Source organism: Colobus angolensis, unplaced genomic scaffold (assembly GCF_000951035.1).
Source record: "Colobus angolensis palliatus isolate OR3802 unplaced genomic scaffold, Cang.pa_1.0 Scaffold50, whole genome shotgun sequence".
Taxonomy (NCBI): Eukaryota; Metazoa; Chordata; class Mammalia; order Primates; family Cercopithecidae; genus Colobus; species Colobus angolensis.
This window is the reverse complement of record NW_012118488.1, coordinates 5,900,921-5,924,407: the sequence shown is the minus strand read 5'-3', so window position 1 is coordinate 5,924,407 and position 23,487 is coordinate 5,900,921. Positions and strand designations below refer to the sequence as shown.

Genomic DNA, 23,487 nt, shown 5'->3' with positions numbered 1-23,487 from the left:
AAAATGCATATTACATTTCCAAGATTTATGAGAAATGAATGTAAAACACCTCATTCATAATTATTATATCGATTAGATGTTGAAATAATATTTTGAATATATTGGGTTACGTGACATATACTCCTAATGTTAATCTCACTGTTTTGTTTCATTAATGTGGCTACTAGAAAATTTAAAGATTACAGATGTAGCTTGCCTTCTGTTTCAGTTGGATAGCTGCTGTATTTACAGGACTCTTGTAACAGCCCAGGTTATACCATCAGATGTGGTTGTCTACAGAGTATTTCATTTCATTTTAAAAATCATTCTGTTTATTTTCAAAATTCAAACAATATGAAAGAGCACAAAATGAAAAATGAGTCTTGCATCCCATCCCCTCCTTTTCCTGCATTTCTTTCTGTCCCCCCTCCAGGGGCCAGCTCCCGGTGTCCTGAATACTGCCCCAAAGATATCCGAGAGACGAGAGATGATGCTCCTCCATACTGCCACCATCTCCACCACTCCCTGCTGTCACACACCTGGCCTGTCTCACTGATTTACACTGCCTGCTGACCACTGTGGCTATCTGAGTGCATCCTAGAGCACAGCACTCACAGTGAGCGAGAGCCTATAGGGGCAAAGGCACCATGGGAAATAAATATTACATCTTTAACTTGTATACAATGAAATGAGAATGAGCAAAGAGACTTAATATCTAATTATCCCCCAAGCATTTGCTATTTCTACTTTCTTTGAAAAAACTGGCATCAAGGATGTTAACATCTGACCAGTGACGACCACACGGGGAATGTTAAGAAAATGATCTATGGACCTTGCCAGTATCCTGTGTGCCACTGTGTCCCACAGGCACCCCTTAAAAGGCATTTTCCTCTTTGGAGATAAAATAACTGGAGATCGGGAGTTATTTGCCTAAAGCCCTGTGAATCAGGGATTGAATTAAATGACATTAAACTAGAAATAAGCTTTCTAAGGCAAGTTTTAGTATGTTAATTAAAGCAGCCTAACCTTGATTTTTCGTAGTTTAGGGAAAAACGGTGGCCTGAAGATGAATCAATGTATAACCCACTACATATATTTAGAAAGAGCTTTAGTGCTATATCTTTATAATTATCAAAGCAATTCCTTAAGGCATGAAGGGAGGGTGGAGAAAGGATAAAAAAAAAACTCACTCTATATTACTGTGCCCCTTCCCCCCTGCACTGAAGAACTGTCAGACTCAGTTCAGATGAACATCAAAGGAAGCCCAGAAGAGGAAGACATCAGATTCCCGAGTCCTACCTCAGACCTACTGAGGCAGAATCCGGGGTGGAGCTTGGACCAGGTACCCAGATGATGCTCAAAGCAAAACATTTTCTTTTTTTTTCCTTTTTTTTTTTTTTTGAGACGGAGTCTCGCTCTGTCGCCCAGCCTGGAGTGCAGTGGCCGGATCTCAGCTCACTGCAAGCTCCGCCTCCCGGGTTCACGCCATTCTCCTGTCTCAGCCTCCCCAGTAGCTGGGACTACAGGCACCCGCCACCTCGCTCGGCTAGTTTTTTGTATTTTTTAGTAGAGACGGGGTTTCACCGGGTTAGCCAGGATGGTCTCGATCTCCTGACCTCGTGATCCGCCCGTCTCGGCCTCCCAAAGTGCTGGGATTACAGGCTTGAGCCACCGCGCCCAGCAACCTTATCTATTTTCATTCAACAAATGGAAACCAAACATTTTTCAGGAATCAAGAAAGATAAATAGACATCTAGTCATGCCTATATTATCCTTACAAAAAATTAAATATATTAAATATAGATTATTATATATAATAAAAAATATATTAAATATTTTATATATTACATATTTACATATAATATATTAAATATATTTGATATATTAAAGTATATTTTAAGCACACAGAGCAAAGAAGTGTACTCAACCCAATCTTGATTTGGGCTGGCATTGACAGCTAAGGTGGGTCCCCAACTCATGAAAGGAGCAGCAGCACAGGCAATTCCACTGGGGACATACTGCTAATCAATCAGCTGGTACCATCTTGGTTCCAGTAACTTTATCCAGTTGGCATAAGACTCCAGCCACTTACTAAGTAAGAAGTTAAAAAAAAAAAAAAATTGGATCCAGACAACCAACAATGAAGGGCTTGACAAGAACTCTCCAGGCTCTCCACATGCTAGTGGGCTAAGGTTTAAAGCAGAGTTTTAACCCAGGTAAAGGAATTGGAGAACTAAACCAAAAACCCAGACTGAACTGGGGTCATTCGGACTAGGCCTGCTTGTTGACGGTTAAGAGAAGTACAGTGAAGCATAAGGAGATTGGCTTTGAGATCGAACACTCTTGCATTCACAGTCTGGCTCTTGAACCCGCGGGCCGTATGAGCTGAGCACGTGGCACCACCCTCCTACTGGAAAATGGGAAGCTCATGCAGACCTCGCAGGTTTTGTGTCAGGATTTTAAATGTTCATAAGGCATCTGAGCAGACACAGAAGACAAATTATCAAATTTAAATTTTACTTATAATACGAAATTATTAAAATAACAATATTAAACTAATAAAACCATTGGTTGGCAGTGGTGGTTCAGTAAGAAAGAAATACATGGGACTCACCCCCAGAAACCCACATACCAGGATTGTGAGGGAAAAACTCATTCCAGGCACCACTCTCTGAAGTGTGCCTTCCTGGTCAGAGGCTGGGCAGCCTGAAATAGGTGAAGGCCATCAGTGCCAATGACTACGTGTGGCAAGAACATGTTCGGCCTAATGCCAGTCATGAGCCCATGGTATCCTTGGATTGGATAGAGGAAAGGGAGCATTCTCTTGACTTAGCCCATGCCTTAGTGAACCAGGCAATATCATTCACACCTGTTCTCTGTGTCTTCTGTCATTACCACCATCAAACAAGTTGAAGAGATGCTTCACTGCAATAGTGCCACCTAGCATCCCTGCAGAGTGTGCAAATAAATCATCTATTATTTGAAGAGTCAATATTATCAAAAACAGATTCAATGTTTTTAATAATAATAGGATTAATATAATAAGCAACACATGTGATCATTTCATCTAGTTTTTCAGTGTAGATGCCAAAATCCTATTCTTTTTACAGAGGAAACACAGGCTGACTCAGATGGATGGGTAAGAGAAAGATCAGAGTAAACTTAGCATTACTAAGGAAAAAAACCACTATTTTCCCTGCAGGGTTAAGAGTAGTGAGTGAAATCTTAGAAGTACGTCAACTCCTGTACCCAATCCCACCAATGGTAACTCAAAGCAGATCACTCCATTCTGGTTCCATTTTCTTATGTACCTACATCTAAGCCACTCTCTTCCTAACAGCCCCAGCCTATGAGCTCCAAATATTTTCCTTCTGCTTTCTTTCAAAGATGCATTGAAAAAAAAAAAAAAAAATGCTTGCCTACTCCTAAAGCTCCACACCCTCTGCCACCAAGCTCTCATCTAGCCTCTAATCTTTTCCATTTGTAATCAATATTATGAAATCTACATAGCATAAAACATCTGGACAAACACTGAGAAGAGCCCAGTATCTAGATACATGGTGTCATGTAATGGCAGGTCTAGATGTCAACTTGAATTGTTTCTATTTTTCTGTAGGCTGTGGTAGTTGTATATACACACACTTATTATAGTACTCTAGCATTTCTAACTTTGAGTCAGTATTCTTAGGTACCCTCAGCATAAGATAATTTAAAGGAAAAGCAAGAGAATAAGAGGAGGGGGAAGTGTGCTACACAAAGCAAGAAACAGTCAGTGGGTTGATTTCTAATCTTGGGTTTGCTGCTTGTTTGCATAATCCTGGACAGCTCACTCAACCACTCTGTGTCTCAGTTTCCTGCTTTGTTGAATAAGAGGTTGGGCTTGATGATCTCTGAAGTCCTTTAGCTTTAGAATCCACACACCCCTAAGTTTGGTAATCTGTGTGTCTGCTATGCTGCACTGAAGCCAGTGATTTGACTCCAGTTTTGGCACTAATTTTTTTTTCTTGCATTGATGCTTCCAGAGTTCCCATGTAAGCAAGCAGCACACTGGCTTTTTGTATTCACTCTTTACAAATCAACCCTTTGATCTCTTGAGCTACTTTGCAGAAAACTAGACTAAGTGGTGTTCTTAAATCTCAGACTCACTAATTACATTGCAAAGAAGGCCTATTACACACCTCAGCAGAGTGGCCAGAGACATATAACAGGAAACTTCTGTTGCAAAGAAAGGTCACCTAATTCATGACATGGCTATTGGACCTTCTTCACTGAGTGGCCTTCCAACATTATGGGCTCAGCCATCCAGTTGCTCAGCACTAGGAGAGGCAGGTATGACCCATCTCTCAACTCCCAGCAAGCGGGGATTGGAACTGCCATGCCACCCTGGGTCTAGACTGGGTCTGGACAAATTAAACCCAATCTGGCATAACCATGCAGGCATCGTATTTTAATTAAGAATTGATTCCTAACCCCAGAAGCTTTTTAAAAACTTACCTCATCTCCCCAACACTCTTCCTACCAACTCTGACTTCTCTTTCAAAGAGCTATAGAATATGCAGTCAAATAGGCCTGGGCTAGAATTCTGGGACTGCCAATTTCTAACTGTGGTGCTTTAGGTAAAATCCTTTAACCCCTTTGAGCTTCTATCTCCTCATACGTAGAATATGGATAATGCCTTCCTCACCTGGGCAGCATAAGGATGAAATGAGATGATGTATAGAAAGGGCCTGAATACACGGCCTAGAGTAAACCACAGTCAAGCCACTTTTGTGGATGTTGTGATCCATCACCACCCAGTGTGTTTATAGTTACGTGTTTTATAGTTATAGTAAAAGAAAATCTGTTGATTCAAGTTCATTCTTGTTGGTTAAAAAAAAAAAAATCTGCTGAATAAGACTGTATCCCAAATCCCAAAGGCAGGAATGCCAACTCTCCTATGTTATCAGTGAACAGGGCCCAGGTGCCAATTCCATATAGAATAGTAAATAAATAAAAAGGACATTATTACATTTCTGAAATGTACATGGTCACTGAGAAATGGGAGTGCACCCTCTCTACAGTGACTTAGAAGCTGCTCTTTGAGACCCTGGAAAGAGCGTGAGCTTTGGGTCATGAGGATTTGAATTCTAGTCCCCTCACTTTTTCCTTTTGTATTTTTGAGTAGAACTCTTAGCCTACCTATACCTGGTTTTCTAATCTAAAAAGTGGTACAACACCTGACACATAGTAAATCCTCCAGATTAGTAGGTGTCCTCCACCCTTCCTTTCAAAACTAACTAACTGGGTTAAGAATGCAAGTAGCTCCTGTACACATCAGATGGGCCATCTCTTCCTTCTACACGACTACAATTCTGTTTCCTCTCAGCTACTCCATGTGTGCTGTTATATTTCCATTTGAGCTGTAGATAATTATTTTTTACTATATTAGAGGAGATCTGAGTCAGACTGCCTTGAGAGAGAACGTATCAGAAACCTCACATAATCTTTGTGTCACATCAAGCAAGTAGCTACTTATTGAATCTTTTGGAATTTCTGAAGGTAAGATTTCCCCTAGCTTAGCTTTCTGCAATAAACATCCACCCTACAAGCGCTATCTCCATTAAACCAAAAGACCTTTGACATGTGTATTTTGTGAATTGGTCTTTGTAAAAAGATATACCTCCTCTTCTTTTTTATTTCAAAATATGAGTTTATACAACATCTAAGACCAAAAACAATAGGGGATTTACATCAAAATAATCTCCACGGTCCCATCTATACTCAAGGATAAACCTGCCTTGTTCTTTAACAAGAAAAGTTAAATTATTTCTTTGTAATTGTTCTATCATTCAGATGTGCATTTTTTCAAACTGGTTCTCCTTCCATGTGATTGACATTTGGAAAACAGTCTTTATATAGCTGACTTTTAAAATTATGTGATGTAGGAAATATATAGATAAAATGCATATGTGTTTGCATTAAATATAATATACGTATATGTATATATAATATATACAGATATAGATAAGGTGCATGCATATTAGTATAATATAACCCTTTATGTGTGGTATCAGAACAACTACTTGGTTAAGAGCTATTTGAACAGATGTAATAAAGAAGGCAAATAGAATTTGAAAATAAGCGTAGTGGTTAATTGATGTGTTAACTTGGCTGGGACATGGCACTCAATATTTGGTCAAACATTAATTGGGATATTTCTGTGAGAGTGTCTATGGATGAGATAAACATTTAAATCAGTGGAATTTGAGTAAAGCAGATTGCCCTGCATAAGGTTGATGGGCCTCATCCAATCAGTGGAAGGCCTCAAGAGATCAAAAAGACTGACCTCCCTGAATAAGAAGGAATTCTGCAGCAGGGGACCTTCAGAGGTAAAATGCAGCATCAGCTCTTGTCTCCAGCCTGCAGGCCCACCCTGCCAATGTCCATCATTAGATGAGACAATTTCTTAAAATCTCTTTATTTTACGTGTGTGTGTGCACACACACACGTGTTGTCTCTTTATTTTACCTATATATATGTATACACACACACTATTTTACCTATATATATTATACACACACACACACTATTCTGTTTCTCTAGAGAACCCTGAGTAAACAGTAAGTAATCCTAAACATCCTGAACTCCAAAATACTGTGAGGCTCCTACACTCTCAACCCACCTCTTGAAGAAAATGCCGTAATATTACGTTGTTAAATAACCATCTTTGGCCGGGTGTGGTGGCTCACGCCTATAATCCCAGCACTTTGGGAGGCCGAGACAGGTGGATCACCTAAGGTCAGGAGTTCGAGACCAGCCTGGCCAACATGGTGAAACCCCATCTCTACTAAAAATACAAAATTTAGCTGGGCATGATGGCAGGTGCCTGTAATCCCAGCTATTCGGGAGGCTGTGGTGGGAGAGTCGCTTGAACCCAGGAGGCGGAGGTTTCAGTGAGCCGAGATCACGCCACTACACTCCAGCCTGGGTGACAGATTGAGACTCCGGCTGAAAAAAAAAAAAAAAAAGCTGCACAACTTAACACTTTCCAGTGGTTAAAAGCATAGGCTTTAGAGCCAAAGATAGCTGAGGTCAAGTTCTGACCCCCGACTGATGGCGGTTTGCTTCTGTGGAAAGTGCCATAGAAGCCAGGTAAGACAGGTATGCCTTGTGGGAGGCCTTCCCTCCACATGTGGGTTTAGCCTAATATCTTCCCACTGAGAATAAGCAAATGGTAGGGTGTCAAGTACCACACCATGTTTGGTGCTGGGTTTGGTGAGGGAGAAATTGTGATGATTAACAGAGAAAGTTCAGGTTCAGAATTTACCACCACCCCCTGTGACACCCAGTAAAGGTTCTAACCAAGATGCCATCTGTTATGAACAGCATTGTAGATGACTTTCAAAGAAGGAAAATTTTTCTTACCTTAAAAATGCATTGACTGGCTGGGTGCGGTGGCTCACGCCTGTAATCCCAGCACTTTGGGAGGCCGAGACGGGCGGATCACAAGGTCAGGAAATCGAGACCATCCCGGCTAACACAGTGAAACCCCATCTCTACTAAAAATACAAAAAATTAGCTGGGTGTGGTGGTGGGTGCCTGTAGTCCCAGCTACTCGGGAGGCTGAGGCAGGAGAATGGTGTGAACCCAGGAGGCAGAGCTTGCAGTGAGCGGAGAGATGGCGCCACTGCACTCCAGCTTGGGTGACAGAGTGAGACTCCATCTCAAAAAAAAAAAAAATGCGTTGACCAAATTTATTTCCCTCTAACATGATGGTGTCACCAGAATGAAAAAAGATGACCCCATTTATTAGAGGCCCTAAATCACAGACTGCTTCAAAGCACTGTGTTTGCTATGCAAGGATATCTAATTTTGCAAAATAAATACACCAGGCTAAAATTTTTGCTTTGCAAAAGAATATATTACTTCTAGATGGTTTCAAGTTATCAAGATAATATTGATTGACATAAAACCTGGACAGGCATATCTGTGGAGGACCTATTACCTGCTTCCCTCAATATATGTAGCTCCAGTCTCAAACCAGTATGAATTCTGCAGGTGAAGAAATTGAGGGACTTCCTTAACCTTCAGGTTTCTCGAAGCCTCCTCCTGGGATGAACTTCAGCAGCCTGGTGTCCAATTATAGTCCTCTCTTTTCCTGAAAAAGATCCCACTTCTTCTGGAACTGCCTAAGATCTGCAAATACAGACTAGAGAAGAAATGAAAATCCCCAACATATTTTTTATTTACTTAATTTTAATTTTAATTTTTTTTATTTATTTGTTTTTGAGATGGAGTCTCACTCTGTCACCCAGACTGTAGTGATGCGATCTCAGCTACTGCAACGTCCACCTCCTGGGTTCAAGCAATTCTCCTGCCTCAGCCTTCTGAGTAGCTGGGATTACAGGCACACACCACCACACCCGGCTAATTGTATTTTTGGTAGAGATGGGGTTTCACCATGTTGGCCAGGCTGGTCTCAAGCCCCTGACCTCAGGTGATCTGCCTGCCTCGACCTCCCAAAATGCTAGGATTACAGGCATGAGCCAACGTGCCTGGTCCCCCAACGTATTTTTTTTTTTTTATTTGAAATTAGCAAGGACACTTGTGTTTGCTTACATCGAGATCATTAGTCTTGGAATCAGAAGACCTGGGTTTGCCGCCTGCCACTGTGTGATTCTGGATAAGTCACTGAACCTTCACCAACCCCCACTTACTTCCTTTGCTGTTAAAATGGATAGCACACACATCTCACACCTTATTTTGCAGTGAATTAAGATAAAACAAAAAGAACTGTGAGGCAGCCAAAGGCAACCTGGACATCCCTTGCAGCTTCAACTTCTCCATTCTGTTTTGTTTCCTGGTCTGTATAATACAACTTTTTTCAACATGCTGTGCACCAAAGTAGTTCATTGAAAACACAGTAATTAGCATTTGAGATAAAATGACACTGCTGCAATGTTAATTACTGCAATGCAGATGTACCCTTAGATATCATACATAATGTTGTCAAGCCTTTATTTTTAAATTAAAGTGCAACAAACCATACCCTGGCTACACAGCTTTTTTTTTGATTAATACAAATTAATGTTATTTTGGTGTCTAGGGAAAGAGTGGCGATAAGGGGGTGTTGCATCTCATTGTAAGAACACATAGGAAAATGATAGCAGTTATGGATTGCCCATAACTTTGTGCCCCCATTTAGGTCTCTCCATAATGGAGTGTGAGCTCCATGATGGCAGGGAGAGGGACTGGCTTTGCTCACAGTCATACTGTCCCCAGCTCCTAGCACACAGTTAGGTGCACTGAATGTTCTGCTCTGAGTAAATGGCCAACTGAATGAATGAATGAAGACAGAGCCATGTATGCAGAAGGGGTCTGGAAGTGGGATCAAAGAACTAGAAGGCACTCTGGTGTATTCCTGCTTCTGGTTTGGGGTTTGCTTCATGGCCTTCAAGATGATCTTGCATTCTCCTCATGTCTAGCGCCTTAAAATCCAAAATGAGAGGCCCGTGAATCCTCACAAGGCAGAAGTTAAGCTCTAGTTCTTCAGGATGACATTTAACAAGCAACGTTATATTCCACCAGGCTCTGGGAATTTGGGAAGACATGGGGAAGAAAGATCAACGAGAAACCTTCAATATCACCTAGGCACCCATGCCATAATAGCCAAGAGTAAGGGAAGGAAGAGAATGAACATTTTTGACCATTGCATATATTAACTAATTATTACAACCTCATGAGGGCAATTTTTACCAACTTTTTATTGTTGTAAAATACATGTGACATAAAATTTACCATCTTAACCATTTTTAGTGTACAATTCAGTGGTGTTAAGTACATTCATATTGTTGTACAACCATTACCACCATCTGTTTCCAGAACTCTTTTTATTTTGCGAAACTGAAACTTTATACTCATTAAATACTAACGCTCTCTTCCTCCTTCAGTCTCTGGCAATCACGATTCAACTTTCTGTTTCTATGATTTTGGCTACTTTAGATACAGCATACAAGTGGAATCCATTTACATTTAAAGTAATTACTGGTAAGAAGGGACTTTGTCATTTTGCTATTTGTTTTCAATATGCCTTATAGCTTTTTTGTCTGTCATTTTCATGGAGGAAATTCTGTTATCTCTATGGTTAAGAAAACTGAAACTTCAAGAAATTTAGTAAACTACCCTAGGTCACATGGCTAATAAGAGGCAGACTGAGAATCTTTTGACTCCAGGGCCCCTGATTTTTCCACCCGCTGGTGCCAATGTGTTTCCCAAGTACTGGGAAAATTCAGGCAAGCATAAAATGTAGTCAGTGCCTTGATTCAATGGGCAAGAATTTTCTTGGGAACATTAGACAGACATAGATGAAAGGATTTCTAGAAGTGTTAGGAAGCCCAAGATACTTGCCCAATTACACAAAGCATGCATGTCATAGGAACTTGGAGCAATGTTTTTTGTTGCCTTTTATACCACAGAATGTCACTGGATTGAATCCCATGGTTCTGTGCTTAATGTCATTTGAAGGGAATTACAGAGATCCAGCCCTGCTGTGTGGGATCTACTCCCCATAGCAGATGGATGCAGCAATACATAGTAAATGCTGTACTAATGTGCACACTGTTTGACCTGAAATTTGCATAATGAAATATCCCTGGATTAGTGAAAAGATTGATCTGTAAGGATGTTTATTACAGATTTTTTTTTTACAATAATGAAAAAGTGAAAGGACTGTAAAGATTCAACAGTCCGCTATATATTTTTACAAGGAAATATGATGTAGACATTTCAAAGTGATATTGCTAAAGAATAGTTAATGACATGGAAATATCTATATGTTAGTGAGAATAACATATAAAGTCATATACATACAAGTGAAAAGCATTATATATTTATAATGCACATATATAAAATGATCTCTAAAATATGGATCTATAGGTATGAGTGTGAAAATTATATGCCAAAATATTAGTGGTGATTACTATTTAATTGTGAAATTGTGGTCTATTTGCTGTCCCATATCTTTCAAACCATATAATAATGCCTATGTATTATCTTAATAATTAGGAAAAATGGTTATATTTGGAGATGGAAGTCATGTCAAACACAAATCCGTCTTGAGCTATTGCACTGCAAAGGAAGTTATGGGAAGTAAAAAGAAGACAACTTCTGATTATCTCACACTAACTAAATAGACATTTATTTGAGCCTGGAGAACGGGAGTGAAGTCATTGGCATGGATCATTTGGTTGCAAGGAATAGATAACTTGAGGTTAAAAAATGTGTTGGTAAGGCATAGAATATTACAAAGTACAGTTCAGGCCTCTAGAAGGAACTAGATCAAAGAGACACAAAGACATCTGAAGCTAAGTAGTTATTCTCCCCATTCCCTCCCCTCTTCCCCAGTGTGTGGTCTCCTCTGTCAATGTTGGGACATCTGCCTCAGTCCCCTCTCTCTGATCTGACTTTCTCTGCTTAACAGTATGGTTGGGACCAGGCGACCTTGCAGTTCAGGAACTCAGTAGTTTCTGTTGATAGTTCCAGATTTCATAGGAGAAAGAAGACGACTGCCTTAGTGTATATCAGCTCCCTTTTGCTTCATAACAAACCACCCCAAACTTTAGAGACTTAAATAATTTTTTAGCTCCAAACCTATGGTCAGTGGGCATTTCTGATCTGGGCCAGGATAAGCTGATCTCAGCTGGGCCAGTCAGCTAGTGGATCAGCCACAGAATAGCCAGTCTAGACAGCCTCTCCTGGGATGGCTCTCCTCACTATGGTCCCATCCTTCAGTGGGCTAGCCCAGGCTCATTTGCATGGTAGACGCTGAGGCTGACATGAGCTCCATGCAGTCATTGCACCACATTGCCATTTCCATATAATGTCGTTGGTCAATGTACCGGGGAAGGTGAGTCTAGGGAATCCACTATTTCAACCTGGAAGTGACAGTTGTCATGACCCCTCCCAGCCCATGGCCCCCACCAGTCACATGGGCTCCATTCTACAGTAAGGTAGCAGGAAACAAAATGAGTCACTGGAGTATTTGGTGAGCATCATGGTTTCTGCCACGGTGAACAACCCAAGAGCTACTCATTCACAACACCAGCGTCAGAAAGGTGGAAGGGGGGCAGACAAATGATAGTGCTATAGAGCATATATATGAAAACCACATCTAATGAAGGTATCAGAAGTTACAGGAAGCCCTTCAGGAATCACTAGGGCTGAAGGCTTGGCCCAAAGAAGTCAGAGTAAGTAGGAAGAAAATCCAAGTTGTTCAGCCTCCTGTAACCCAGAAACACGCCTTCCAGACTCATTCAATGCCTCCCCTAAGCTCTAGATCCTACTCCCAAAGCTAAGCCAACCCAAGAGAGTAGGAAAGTAGAGTTTCAGGTGGGAATGAGTGTTCTAGAATCAATTGTTGTTGAGAAGTGCTAAGGTCACAGTCAGGAAAATGAACCTGAACATCAAGTCCCAACAAGAAAAGAAAGAAGGAAAAGGAATGCCCAGCAGTCATGTTAGCAGTTTGGAGGGGCTGGAACAAGATGGAATCAGGAATAAGGAGTAAGTCTAGGAATCTGTGAAATTGGGAGCTTGAGTGAATCCCTTTAGTTTAACACTTGAGGCTATGCGGATTCTGTGCAATGTCTGGTTGCAGGGCAGGAAAAGGACCTGACCAAGACACACCATATAGGATGCTTGAGAATTCAGACCTAGGCTTTCCATCTCCCACGAGCGTCTGCTTCTGTTCACTCATTTTCTCTTCCCTGTCTCATTTGGCCTTCTTACTATCTCACCCCTTGCTAACTGCTTTCCCCAATTTTTCAGCTGAGATTTAGAACTCTTGCAGTATCTTTCCGTTCCAAACACTTACAGTAAGAAGGACAAGTTCATTTTTTATAAGATGCAACGCACAAAATATTAGTCACAATTGGTGAAGTCTGCTGTGAGTTCTTACCTCAAATTCCTAAGCCATCATGTGGTTTATGCCTCACAGAAATTACCATAGATCCCACATATACCCTCTGGGGCAGCTGCCACTCCCTACTCCACATGTGGATTTAGCCCATCTTCCCATCAAGAGGAAGCAAAAGGCGTTGATCCAAGCACCATGCTGGGTTTGGGGAGGCATAGAAGAAGGAGGGCCTTGCTTGACCTGTTGCTAATTGCCTTGCAGGTCAGTGGGACCATGTACAACACTGGAAGACATGTATCCCTTCGCCTGGACAAGGAGCACTTGGTCAACATATCTGGAGGGCCCATGACATACAGCCACCGGCTGGAGGAGATCCGACTACACTTTGGGAGTGAGGACAGCCAAGGGTCGGAGCACCTCCTCAATGGACAGGCCTTCTCTGGGGAGGTATGTTAGTCTGTCAAAGTACTAAGGTTAAATGTCAACATACAAGATTGGGTGCCTGTTTATATCCAAGATGGGATAACATAACAAAGAGATTTTCCCTAATCTATGAAATGAGAAGGCCCATGCCTTCTTTCTCCATCTGTCTTTTGCAAATTGGCATCAAAGTCAATAACAAGTTTCTAGTATTTTCCAGGGAAGGCTACAATGAAACTAGCTCTTTCCTTCTGAGACACTGGTGTGGCTCTCTTGAGACTCCTGCCCAATGATATTTCTAGAGCATTATTTCAACCCCAAACCCTCACCTTATATATATAATACGTCTTTACTTACACCTATCTGGGTGATCAGCCTCTCATGTGTCACATATGATAGCACAGATTCTATAACTTTTCTTTCGAATATAATGAGTCGTATTTGCATAAAACTATAATATACCGTAAAATAAGTGTCAGGCAACTCAATAGGTTTCCTGAGTTTCTGCAAAATGGCAATGTCACTATGTGCCACCATCAACCCAGACAGAACTCAAGCCACAGCAGAGAGCCCAACCACAGTTTCATTTATAGGACAAAAGTTGTCATCTGTGGTGTGACAATTCACAAGCAGAGTATAGGTAATTTGATCTCTTTTACCCCCATTATACTGGAGGGTGTTTATGAACTAGAGATTAGGGGTCCTTAGACCCTAAATGCCCTGTAACTAGGTTTCTGTTTAAGAGTCTTCAATAACTGATGTCAGGAAGGCTTTGAAATTACAAAAATATGTATCGCATGTGGTCTTTTCATTTTTCTAAAGACCATGTATAAAACTGGCCTTGTTTTTAAGTGTATTAAGGCCAAGCACTAGGAAATAGACCCACAATCTTAATGAGTCCAGCAGCCAGATTTTAATGTGCATTCAAAATGCATCAATAAGAGCCTGCCTAGGCACTCATCTAGTTACCAGGGATACAGAGATTAAAAAAAAGAAAGGCTCCTACCACAGAGGAACTCAAAGAGTGCTATATTCAAGTCATTAAAGTATAATGTCATGCTGTAATGGGGATGTACAAAGGCCCTGGCAAACTCAAAGGAAGAAGTGACAAATTTTGCTCGAAGGGGTCAGGAGAAGCTTCACAGAGAAGGTGCCCTTTGAACTGGGCTGTAAAGAGAGACAATGAAGAACAATTTTAAGACCATCAGCTTTGGAGTCCAGTGACCTGAGTTTTGTAGTCTTGCTTTGATACGCACTGTGTGATCTTGGGATGTTACTTGAGCCTTCTAAGGCACAGTTTAGATACCTCTAGAGGTTATTTTAAAAATTAAGTGGGATTCCAGATGTAAGAACACTGAAAGTACTCAATGATTGATAAACAACAATGATAAAGCAGGAAATGAGGGCTAGTGTGAGCAAAAGCCCCGAAGCATGTCAGGGCAGTGTGTGCTGGAGAAGCTGCATGAAGATTTCATCTAGCATTTTATCTGTGATCTATTAATAATGACTGTATAGACAATAGGGTTGAGCTGTAGTATGGATCTCCCTCCTGGATCTGTAGGGAAAAAAATGCTAGGATTGAGTAGGGATGTCTGCCAAAGGCATTGTAATGCCAGGCTCTCAAGTTGCAGATTCTGAACTAGAGTACAACAAGAAATACAGTGAAAGCAGGACAGAAACTCAGAATTTGAGCATAACTGGGTACTTCCAGTCTGAATTAGAGAATATTCAAAATTAGATGAATTCTTGCTCTTAAGTTATTTTAAGGTTTGTAATTATTTTATCCGTTGGCTTACTTGCTCATTTTTTTCTTTTCTGTTATTTCTTTTTCTCCCCCATATCCTGTCATATTCCAGCACCTATCACAGCACTGCCTCAGAGTAGAAATAATTTTTAAATGAATAATTGATAAAATGTAGACGTTCACTAGGCTAAAATCTTTACATTGTATTATTCTTTAGTGACACTTGTTTCTTCAGTATATGGTAAGGGTGCTTTGTAACTTATACATGAACCACAATTTTAGAGTAAATGAGTGCTTCCAAAATCCCTAAGGGAAACATATAGTAATTTGATCTCTTAGTGTATGAATTTTCCTAGACCTACCCCAGACCGCAGGTATCAGGTACACCAAAGAATTTGCATTTCAAAAGTTCCCAGGAGAGTCTGACAATTAGGTTTGTGAAGCATTTCCACAATGGTACCTTATTATGTGTTCCCAGTGAAGAAAGCAATGAGTGAAGAAAGCATGTAAGCAGGGTTGCAAATCACAATGAACTGGGAAACCTTATCAAAATACTTTCCTCTCAGTCCTTCCCAAAACCAACTGAATCAGAGTCTCAGGATATAGGGTCCAGGTTTGTACGTTTGTAAAACTTTCCCCAAGAAATTTTGTTTAGAGACCGCTATGCCAATTTTAGGTGAAACTCTGCCTGAATTATCCCAGTTTTCTAAACAAAGGGGACTTAACAAAATCACACTGCATAAAACGGGGGGAAGGAGCACACTTTGGTAATTGTCCCCTGGAAATGGCAAGGCTGGGTGCTGTCTAGATTGATGAGACTTGGAAAACAGCTTCCCAAGTAGGGTGGTCACACACACACATCCACTGCTTCAATGTAGGCTTGAGCACTGGCCTCAGCATAGGTATAATTATACCTTGCCCCGGGTAGATGCATTCATCGAATCACATTTCTTTCCAAACCTCTCAATGTCAGGGGTCTATGGATGAACTGGTGTGGGTTTAGGTGCAAGAGACCAGAATTTCAGAGTCCCCAAAACAATGTTATATGCAAAGTAGTGCGATAAGCAGTTGACCTTTGAGATCCCATTTAAGGATTTCAGCGAGCAACAAGAGTTTGGCATCTTCTATGTAGCCTAAGGGAAGACGCCTATGGCCAATGGGTGGAAGCTACATAAAGATGGAATTCAGCTACATATGTGTTCTAATGATGAAAACGATACACTGATGAAATGAGTTTGCCTCTGAAAATTGTGACTTCCTATTACTGGAATTATTTTATTTCTGTATTTATTTATTATTTATTTATTTATTTATTTTGAGAGAAAGAGTCTTACTGTGTTACACAGGCTGAAGTACAGTGGTAGCACCATCACAGTTCACTGTAACTTCTAACTCCTGGGCTCAAGCAATTCTTTTGTCTTGGCCTCCCAAAGTGCTAGGATTATAGGTGTGATCCACTGCACCCAGCCCCATTACTGGAGTTATTAAGCACTGAACAGAGTTTGGTGACTACATAAAAGTGACTCACACTCGAATGAGCAGGGGAAACTGTCAATTTTAATGTAATTAAATCTGTAATTTTTTTTTTTTTTGAGATGGAGCCTCGCTCTGTCACCAGGCTGAAGTGCAATGCCATGATCTTGGTTCACTGTAACCTCTGCCTCCTGGGTTCAAGCGATTCTCCTGCCTCAGCCTCTCTAGTAGCTGGGATTATAGGTGTACACCACCATGCCTGGCTAATTTTTTTTTTTTTAATTTTTTAAGTAGAGATGGAGTTTCACTATTGGCCAGGCTGGTCTTGAACTCCTGACCTCAAGTGATATGCCCACCTCAGCCTCCCGAAGTGCTGAGATTACAGGCGTGAGCCACCATGCCAATCCATGATTTTCTTACAGAAATTTCCTTCAATTGTATTCTACTGAGGATTAGCCTCAGTAAAAGTCAATATATCTCACCCTGAAGGTTAACTTTTTTAAAAACGAATTTCAACTTTTATTATAGATTAGAGTGTACACGTGCACTCTATCTGTTATGTGGGTAGATTGCGCGAATCTGGTTAACTTAATTTTATTTTGTGCTACCTTCAAAGCCACCTTTGGCCTCTATTTTTGGCTGTCCTTTGAGAGGACCCAAGTAGATACTTCTAGCAAGAAAGCATGTGTTTATTTTGTTGACAGTGAATAATCACATTGCCATCTGCCCTATCTATCATTGCTGATCGTGATAAGTCAATTAATGCCAGGCATTTTCCTTGGCACAGTGCAACAGTCGTTATCTGAAGAGCTGTAGATTAATTGCAGTCTTGTCTAGTGAGGTTATTGTAATTGATGGTAATCATTTGCTTTGTTTTATAAAGCTGCATGGATGTATGACACAGTCAGCAACTGCATTTTTATGAAAATTACTCATGTCCTACACAGAGAACTCCTGGATTCCTCATTGGGGGTTTGTGATAAATGAGCATATACAGGGATTCAAATGTCTCAATTTCTTTAAGAAGGAAAAATTAACTTTTTAATAAGTAAGACCCTTGGCTTGCTAATCATGTCTAAATGGTTAATGTCCAGTATAAAGTGGGTATTTATGAAAAGAAGAAAATACATTAGCCAGGCAAAAAATAATGTTCGAAAAGAATCATGGCTTGGATTCCACTGCAGTAGTGGGGCTAGACAAGAAGAATCTTTCTGATTTGGGATACATTGGACAAGGTCATTTAAAAATCCTTCCTTTAGTTCTTCTTTTCAAGGGGGCAGAGGGGGTACACTGAGAATTGTACCAGCCACTTCATGCAAGATCTACAGCCAATTCCTCCTGTTAATTTCATCCACTCTTCACACGCCCTTGTGCTTCCGCCATGTGGTAGGCTCCGAGCTAGGCATGGGCCAGAGTGTAGCTTCTGCCCACAGATGTGTAAAGTCTATTGAGGGATATGTATATTCATAATACCGCATAATATGGATTATATCTGAAGCTTATTCCAGAAGGGGATTATGAAATAGCTCTCTCTGGATAGCATAAGGGAAGAAGGGGTGAACAGCTGTGCAACCTGACCCACTTGCTGCTCCCTCTGAAAGCAAGGTAGAAACACCTTGACCTTGCTAGATCTCAGCCTCTGGAATCTCTGATCCTGCTCAAAACACATCTGAGAGGGAAGAGTCCATAGCTGTTGCTATGGTGATATAGACAGGATGTGTTTAATTAAAAGGGGAGAATTGAAGTCATATGTAAAATATGGGGCTTTCTCTCGCTTTCTCTCTCTCTCTCTCTCTCTCTCTCTCTCTCTCTCTCTCTCAGCGGCTCTGAATCAGAAAAGAGAAAACAATTATCTCAGAACCAACAACTGAAACTAAACAACAGAAAATGCAGGCCTTGTCCTCTTCCAGGAATCAATTATTTGCATCCTTGAGAAGCTGGTTTCACTAAAGCAACACAAATTTGTAGGAATAAGCAACTAATATCAAATTGTCCTGAAGTGTGCTAGGGTATGAGAAGTGCTGAGGAGAACATCCTTGAGAGCCAGGGCCCCATTAGGTATTGAATGGCTTGTGAGGAGTGCTCAGGCAATGTAATTAGCACTTTCCTGCTCTGTCACGACCTCCTGGTAGAGATGCTCCATTGACACAATTGGAGATTGAGAGGGAATGAGGACTGAGATGTTTAAGGACAGGTACACGGACAATACATATGGAAGCGCTACTTATATGCCACGGTAAAGCTGCTCCCTCTACTCTGAATGCCAGCCCCATCTCCCTTCCCCCATCCACCAGTCCGCCATCCACCAGTCCCCCATCATTAATATTGTCTTTTGTAATGTAACAAGCTTCCCAAGCTTCCCAAGCCACTTACTCTCCTCCCAGACAGGAAGGTGCTGCCTCCTTTTGACTTCCAGAGGATCCTGTGTATTCATCTATTATAGGGGTTTACAAACCATACCCTGTGGGCCAAGTCCAGCCTAGGAGCTAAGAATGGTTTACATTTTTAAAGGATGCTATTAAAAAGAGAGAAACTGACTGACCATATGCAGCTTGCAGAAGCCAAAATATTTACTACCTGGCCTTTTTAGCTGACCCCAATCTATTATATTGCCCATCACTGTGGGTCTTGTAACTGTTTAATCTCACTTCTATTGGAACCATAGTCATTCATTGATGGGAATTTTATACTGATTATTGCTGTGTTCCCAGCATGTCACACATTGTCTGAACATGAGGATAGTCAATAAATATTTGCCGACTGAGGGAATAAATACCTTGGTAAACCTCTTAAGGACAAGATCTATTCATCTTTGCATGCCATGCACCTAGCACAGGTCCTGACATACAGTCAGTCAGTGCTTAAGTGGTGTTTGTGCAGTCAACAATTCAGTCAACCATTTGTGTCCCAGGAACAAAAATCTTATAGGCCTTTTTTTTTTTCCCTAAAATTCTGATGTTGCATCCATTGACTATATAGGAAATATACAGCCCCATTTAACTTGAAGATGGAGCATTTAAATGAAGGCTACCCAAAGCATTAAATTCCATTAGAAACAGTAAAAGAGGAAGAGTGGTTCAGTTTGCAGTTACTACTAAGACGTGTTCTGGAATTTCTCTGGTAAAGAAATCTGCTTTGAGAAATTCAAAATGTATTTAGAAGGCGCCCACCTAGCCCTATCCTAAATGTGGTAAAGGACACAAAAGGATTGAACAATTAAGTGCTACCCTGGAGCGATTTAAGAGCCATTGGAAGTACAGGGCATAGACTTGAATGAATTACTGTGTAGCACAATTTAGAACTCACCCAGTCGGGCCCATAGGTGGCTGCAGAATCTCACTGCCAACACTTGGCCACTGTTCATGCTTTGTGGTTTACCTTCATTCATTCATCCAGTTAACAAATATTGATTGAGTGTCTATTATGTGCTACAGTGAATAAAACAAATAAAAATGTCTACCTGTAAGGTGCTTATAGTCTAGCGGGGGGAGACAGATAATAAATAATAACATAATAAATGAGTCAATGTACATGTCAATTTAGAATATTATAAATGCTACAGAGACAGAACTAAAGCAAAACAAGAGAGATCAGAGAATGAGGAGTGGAAGGAGTGAGCTACAAGTTTAAATAGCGTGGCCAGTATAGGCCTCAATGAGAAGATGACATTTGTGAGGTTTCCAGGGAGATGTCTGGGGAAGGAAATTCCAGGCAGAGGCAATCGCAAGCACCATGGTTTTGAAGTGGGAGGGAGCTGTGAGCATGCAAGGAAGAGCAGAAGCAGCATGGGCACACGTGTGAGTGATGGGAAAGGAGGTCAGAAAGGTCAGAGCATGGCCAGAGGCTGCTGCAGACCACGCAGGTCCTCTCTACAGGCACTTTATATGGACTTTGGCTTTTACTCTGAATAAATTCCAAAGCACAGGGACAGAAATTCTCCCATTCGATCATAAACCTCAAGGAGGTTGCTCTCAATGTTACTACCTTCTTGGGGAAACAAAGGCCCAAGACCATGCAGGCAATAAATAACCAAGATTGGACTTAACTCAGGTCTTCTGATTTGTAACACCACCTAATGTAGCCCACAGTTTATCCATAAACCCAATACGAATGATTACTCATCTGCTCTGGGCCCTAGCTTGGTAGGGAAATTCAAAGACTGATAGGCCATGGTGCCTGCCTGTAAGGAGCCTACAGTATAGTAGAGGATCCTGTCTTTCCAATCAGACTGTTAACTCCCTACAGTCGCAGAATATGTTGTACTTTTTAAATATCTCCCCATACACATAATGGGCACCAGGTACATATTGCTGAGTAGAGATTAAATAAGTAAATGAAGATAATTTAAGAATGTAGATTTCAACGTATCCAAATTATGCCCAATATATCATGAATTAAATTGTGTAGTCATAATGTCAAACCTAATAAAGTTGTCAATACTAACAGAGGTTCTAGAATTTTTTATGTTAAATTATTCACAAATACAAGGTAAGTAAATTCGGAGTACCTGGGAGAAATAATGGAACAATTGAGAGTCTGTGTACCAGAAAAATTCATTTAGATTCCTCATTTCAGCCCTGGAATTATGCCTAGGATCAGACTAAGGAGCTTTGCCAATGCTGGACGTCAAATTTCTAGATTCCAAGAGCCAGTCCCATCAGAGTGAGCAAATTGGCCTTGGAGAAGCAAAGCAAACAGAGGCAGAAGCTCAGATGGTGGTAGGGCACATTACAGCGATATCAGCAAGCAGATGATGACTCTGATCTAAGAAGAGGAAGTTCTCCCTCTGGACATTTTTATAATTACTTCTGGGAAAGCACAGCCCAATCAAGTCAGCAGTTCCTGAATTGCCAATATTAGACCACTAGTGCAGCCTGAGAGAGAGGGCATTGCATTAGAAGACAGCCTCCTGCAGTCAACTCATTATCCCATTGACTCCAGCCTAATCTGCATCATAACTCTGGCCTGGACCCCCAGGATGGCATATGACAGCCACCATCCTCTTCCACTTGATTCTGATCTCCCTGCTGATGTTTCATCGGAAGCAAGAAGGGAGGTGTTACATTACAAAAGACAATATTAAAGACAGGCATTAACTGGAATTTGATCAGGGTTCTGCCTCAGACCTGTCACCATGGAGACCATGGCTATCATTTTACAAGTGTTGAATGAGGCCTTCGTTTATTTAGTAACCAATGACACTGCAGTTACAGGCATGAGTACCGTTCACCATGCTTCCGTGAACTAGCTGTGTTTTTTAACTCATTTCCAATGCCACAGGAGTAAAATCAATTGGAAAAGGAGGTGTTAAATAAGAATGACCTATATTCATTGGGACTCTGATACTATCAATGGCTGATGAAAATTTGTAGAGGTTCTGTGAAAGGTCACATCTCTCATTTCCAGACAGACCTGGACTTGGAAAGGACAAGTCTACTCCAAGTGTCCACCTAAAGAGGGAGGAACTTTTGAGGATATCTCTTCCAGCGCATCCCCTGTAGGTACAAGGGAAAAATCAAATGCCAGAAAGGGCAAGAGACCTGCCCAAGGTCACAGAGGTTTAGCGGTAGAATTAGGACCAGAACCCAAGTTTCCTGACTCTTAATTGGGGATTTTTAATTTTTTAAATAAAATTTAAAATTCTGTCAAATCCCAAGATTCAAAAAGCCTTTTTAGGTCACCTGGTTTAGTCACCTCATAGAGCAAATAGAGCCTGAGAATCAGATTTCCGCATTTGTGAGCACAGCCCCATCACAAGGGCATTTATAGAGTCAGCCTCAAAATGGCAAAGACATTGGCAGATTATTTTACAAAACATAAGCCATGATGAGCATCCATGAGGAAATGGATCTAGAAGTCACCAAATCATCCTGAGAAAAGACCACCAATGTGAGAGCAAGCCATAATAGTGCCTGATTGAGATAAATGTGAGAATTAAAGATTGGAAAACTAAAATACACTATCTTAAAGATTCTTCCTTGGTCTCAATATGAAAAGGCAATCATACTACTGCATTAAGAACCTAAGAACAGAAGCAATGCTTTTGTGCAGTTTAAATCTTCCCTGCCCATGTTCCCCAATAACCCTCCAGAACAGTTCAGTGATATTAAATGTAAGTAATCTAGATAACAATATTGCTAAATTAAATCATTCGATGTCTAGCTGCTCCATGGATGTGCTGCTCTACAATTCAAAATAAAGCCATTTAAAACCCCCGGATTCATTTGCACTGACATATCGATAAACTTTTGCTGAAACAAAGCTAATCATTTCAATAGTGCCAACTTAATTGCTCGCCAGTTGACAGATAATAAACAGACCTGAGGATTAAAATATGAACTAATTACCGTACTCACTTCCATTTACTTGATTTCATGTTCCATTAATTTTTTCGCATCATTTTTGGTGGAAGCCTTAGATTTATGGTTGCCCCAAATGAATTATGCAACTTTGTTGCCTGTGCCATGCTTGTGTTCAGAATTGGTTGGAAAGGGCAGAATTCTGGGCAGTAAATATTGAGCCGAAACATCCTAGGATATAGTAAGTGAAGGTAATTATCGATTCCCAAATACCAGCCAGAGTCAGTTCTATAAATCTATCCCTATCTCTGCAGTAAAAAGGGCAACAGTAGGGTTACTCTCATGATTATTCATTGGATCTGCTGGTGAGAGGCAGACTCCAAGAGCAACGGTTGGCTTGGCCTGGAAGGGGGGCTGTAGGGAAGCAGGGACAAACACCCTAAGGGGAAGAACACTGGCCTGAGAGTTGGACACTTGGGCCACCGGACAGAGGGCAACATTTTGACTTAGAAGATCTGACTTCAACACTCCTCTCTGCCACTTACTAGCAGTGTGATCTTGGAAAAGGCAGAATTCAGTAAACCACTTTGCCTTTTTGAGTCTTTTAAACTGGGAGATGGGGCTAATCATGCTGGTTCTATATATATATATTACCCTATAATAGATATATATATATTACCCTA

General features: G+C 40.9%; 1 protein-coding gene across 3 annotated transcripts in view; it reads left to right on the top strand.

Moving 5' to 3' along the window:
• CA10 (carbonic anhydrase X) overlaps nucleotides 1–23,487 on the top strand; it is a 560,843-nt gene that overhangs the window by 419,239 nt on the left and 118,117 nt on the right. For all 3 annotated transcript variants that reach the window (XM_011959997.1, XM_011959996.1, XM_011959998.1), the window contains exon 5: nucleotides 13,130–13,315. In XM_011959997.1, coding sequence (XP_011815387.1) covers nucleotides 13,130–13,315 — 186 coding nt within the window. The remainder of the gene's footprint in view (nucleotides 1–13,129; nucleotides 13,316–23,487) is intronic.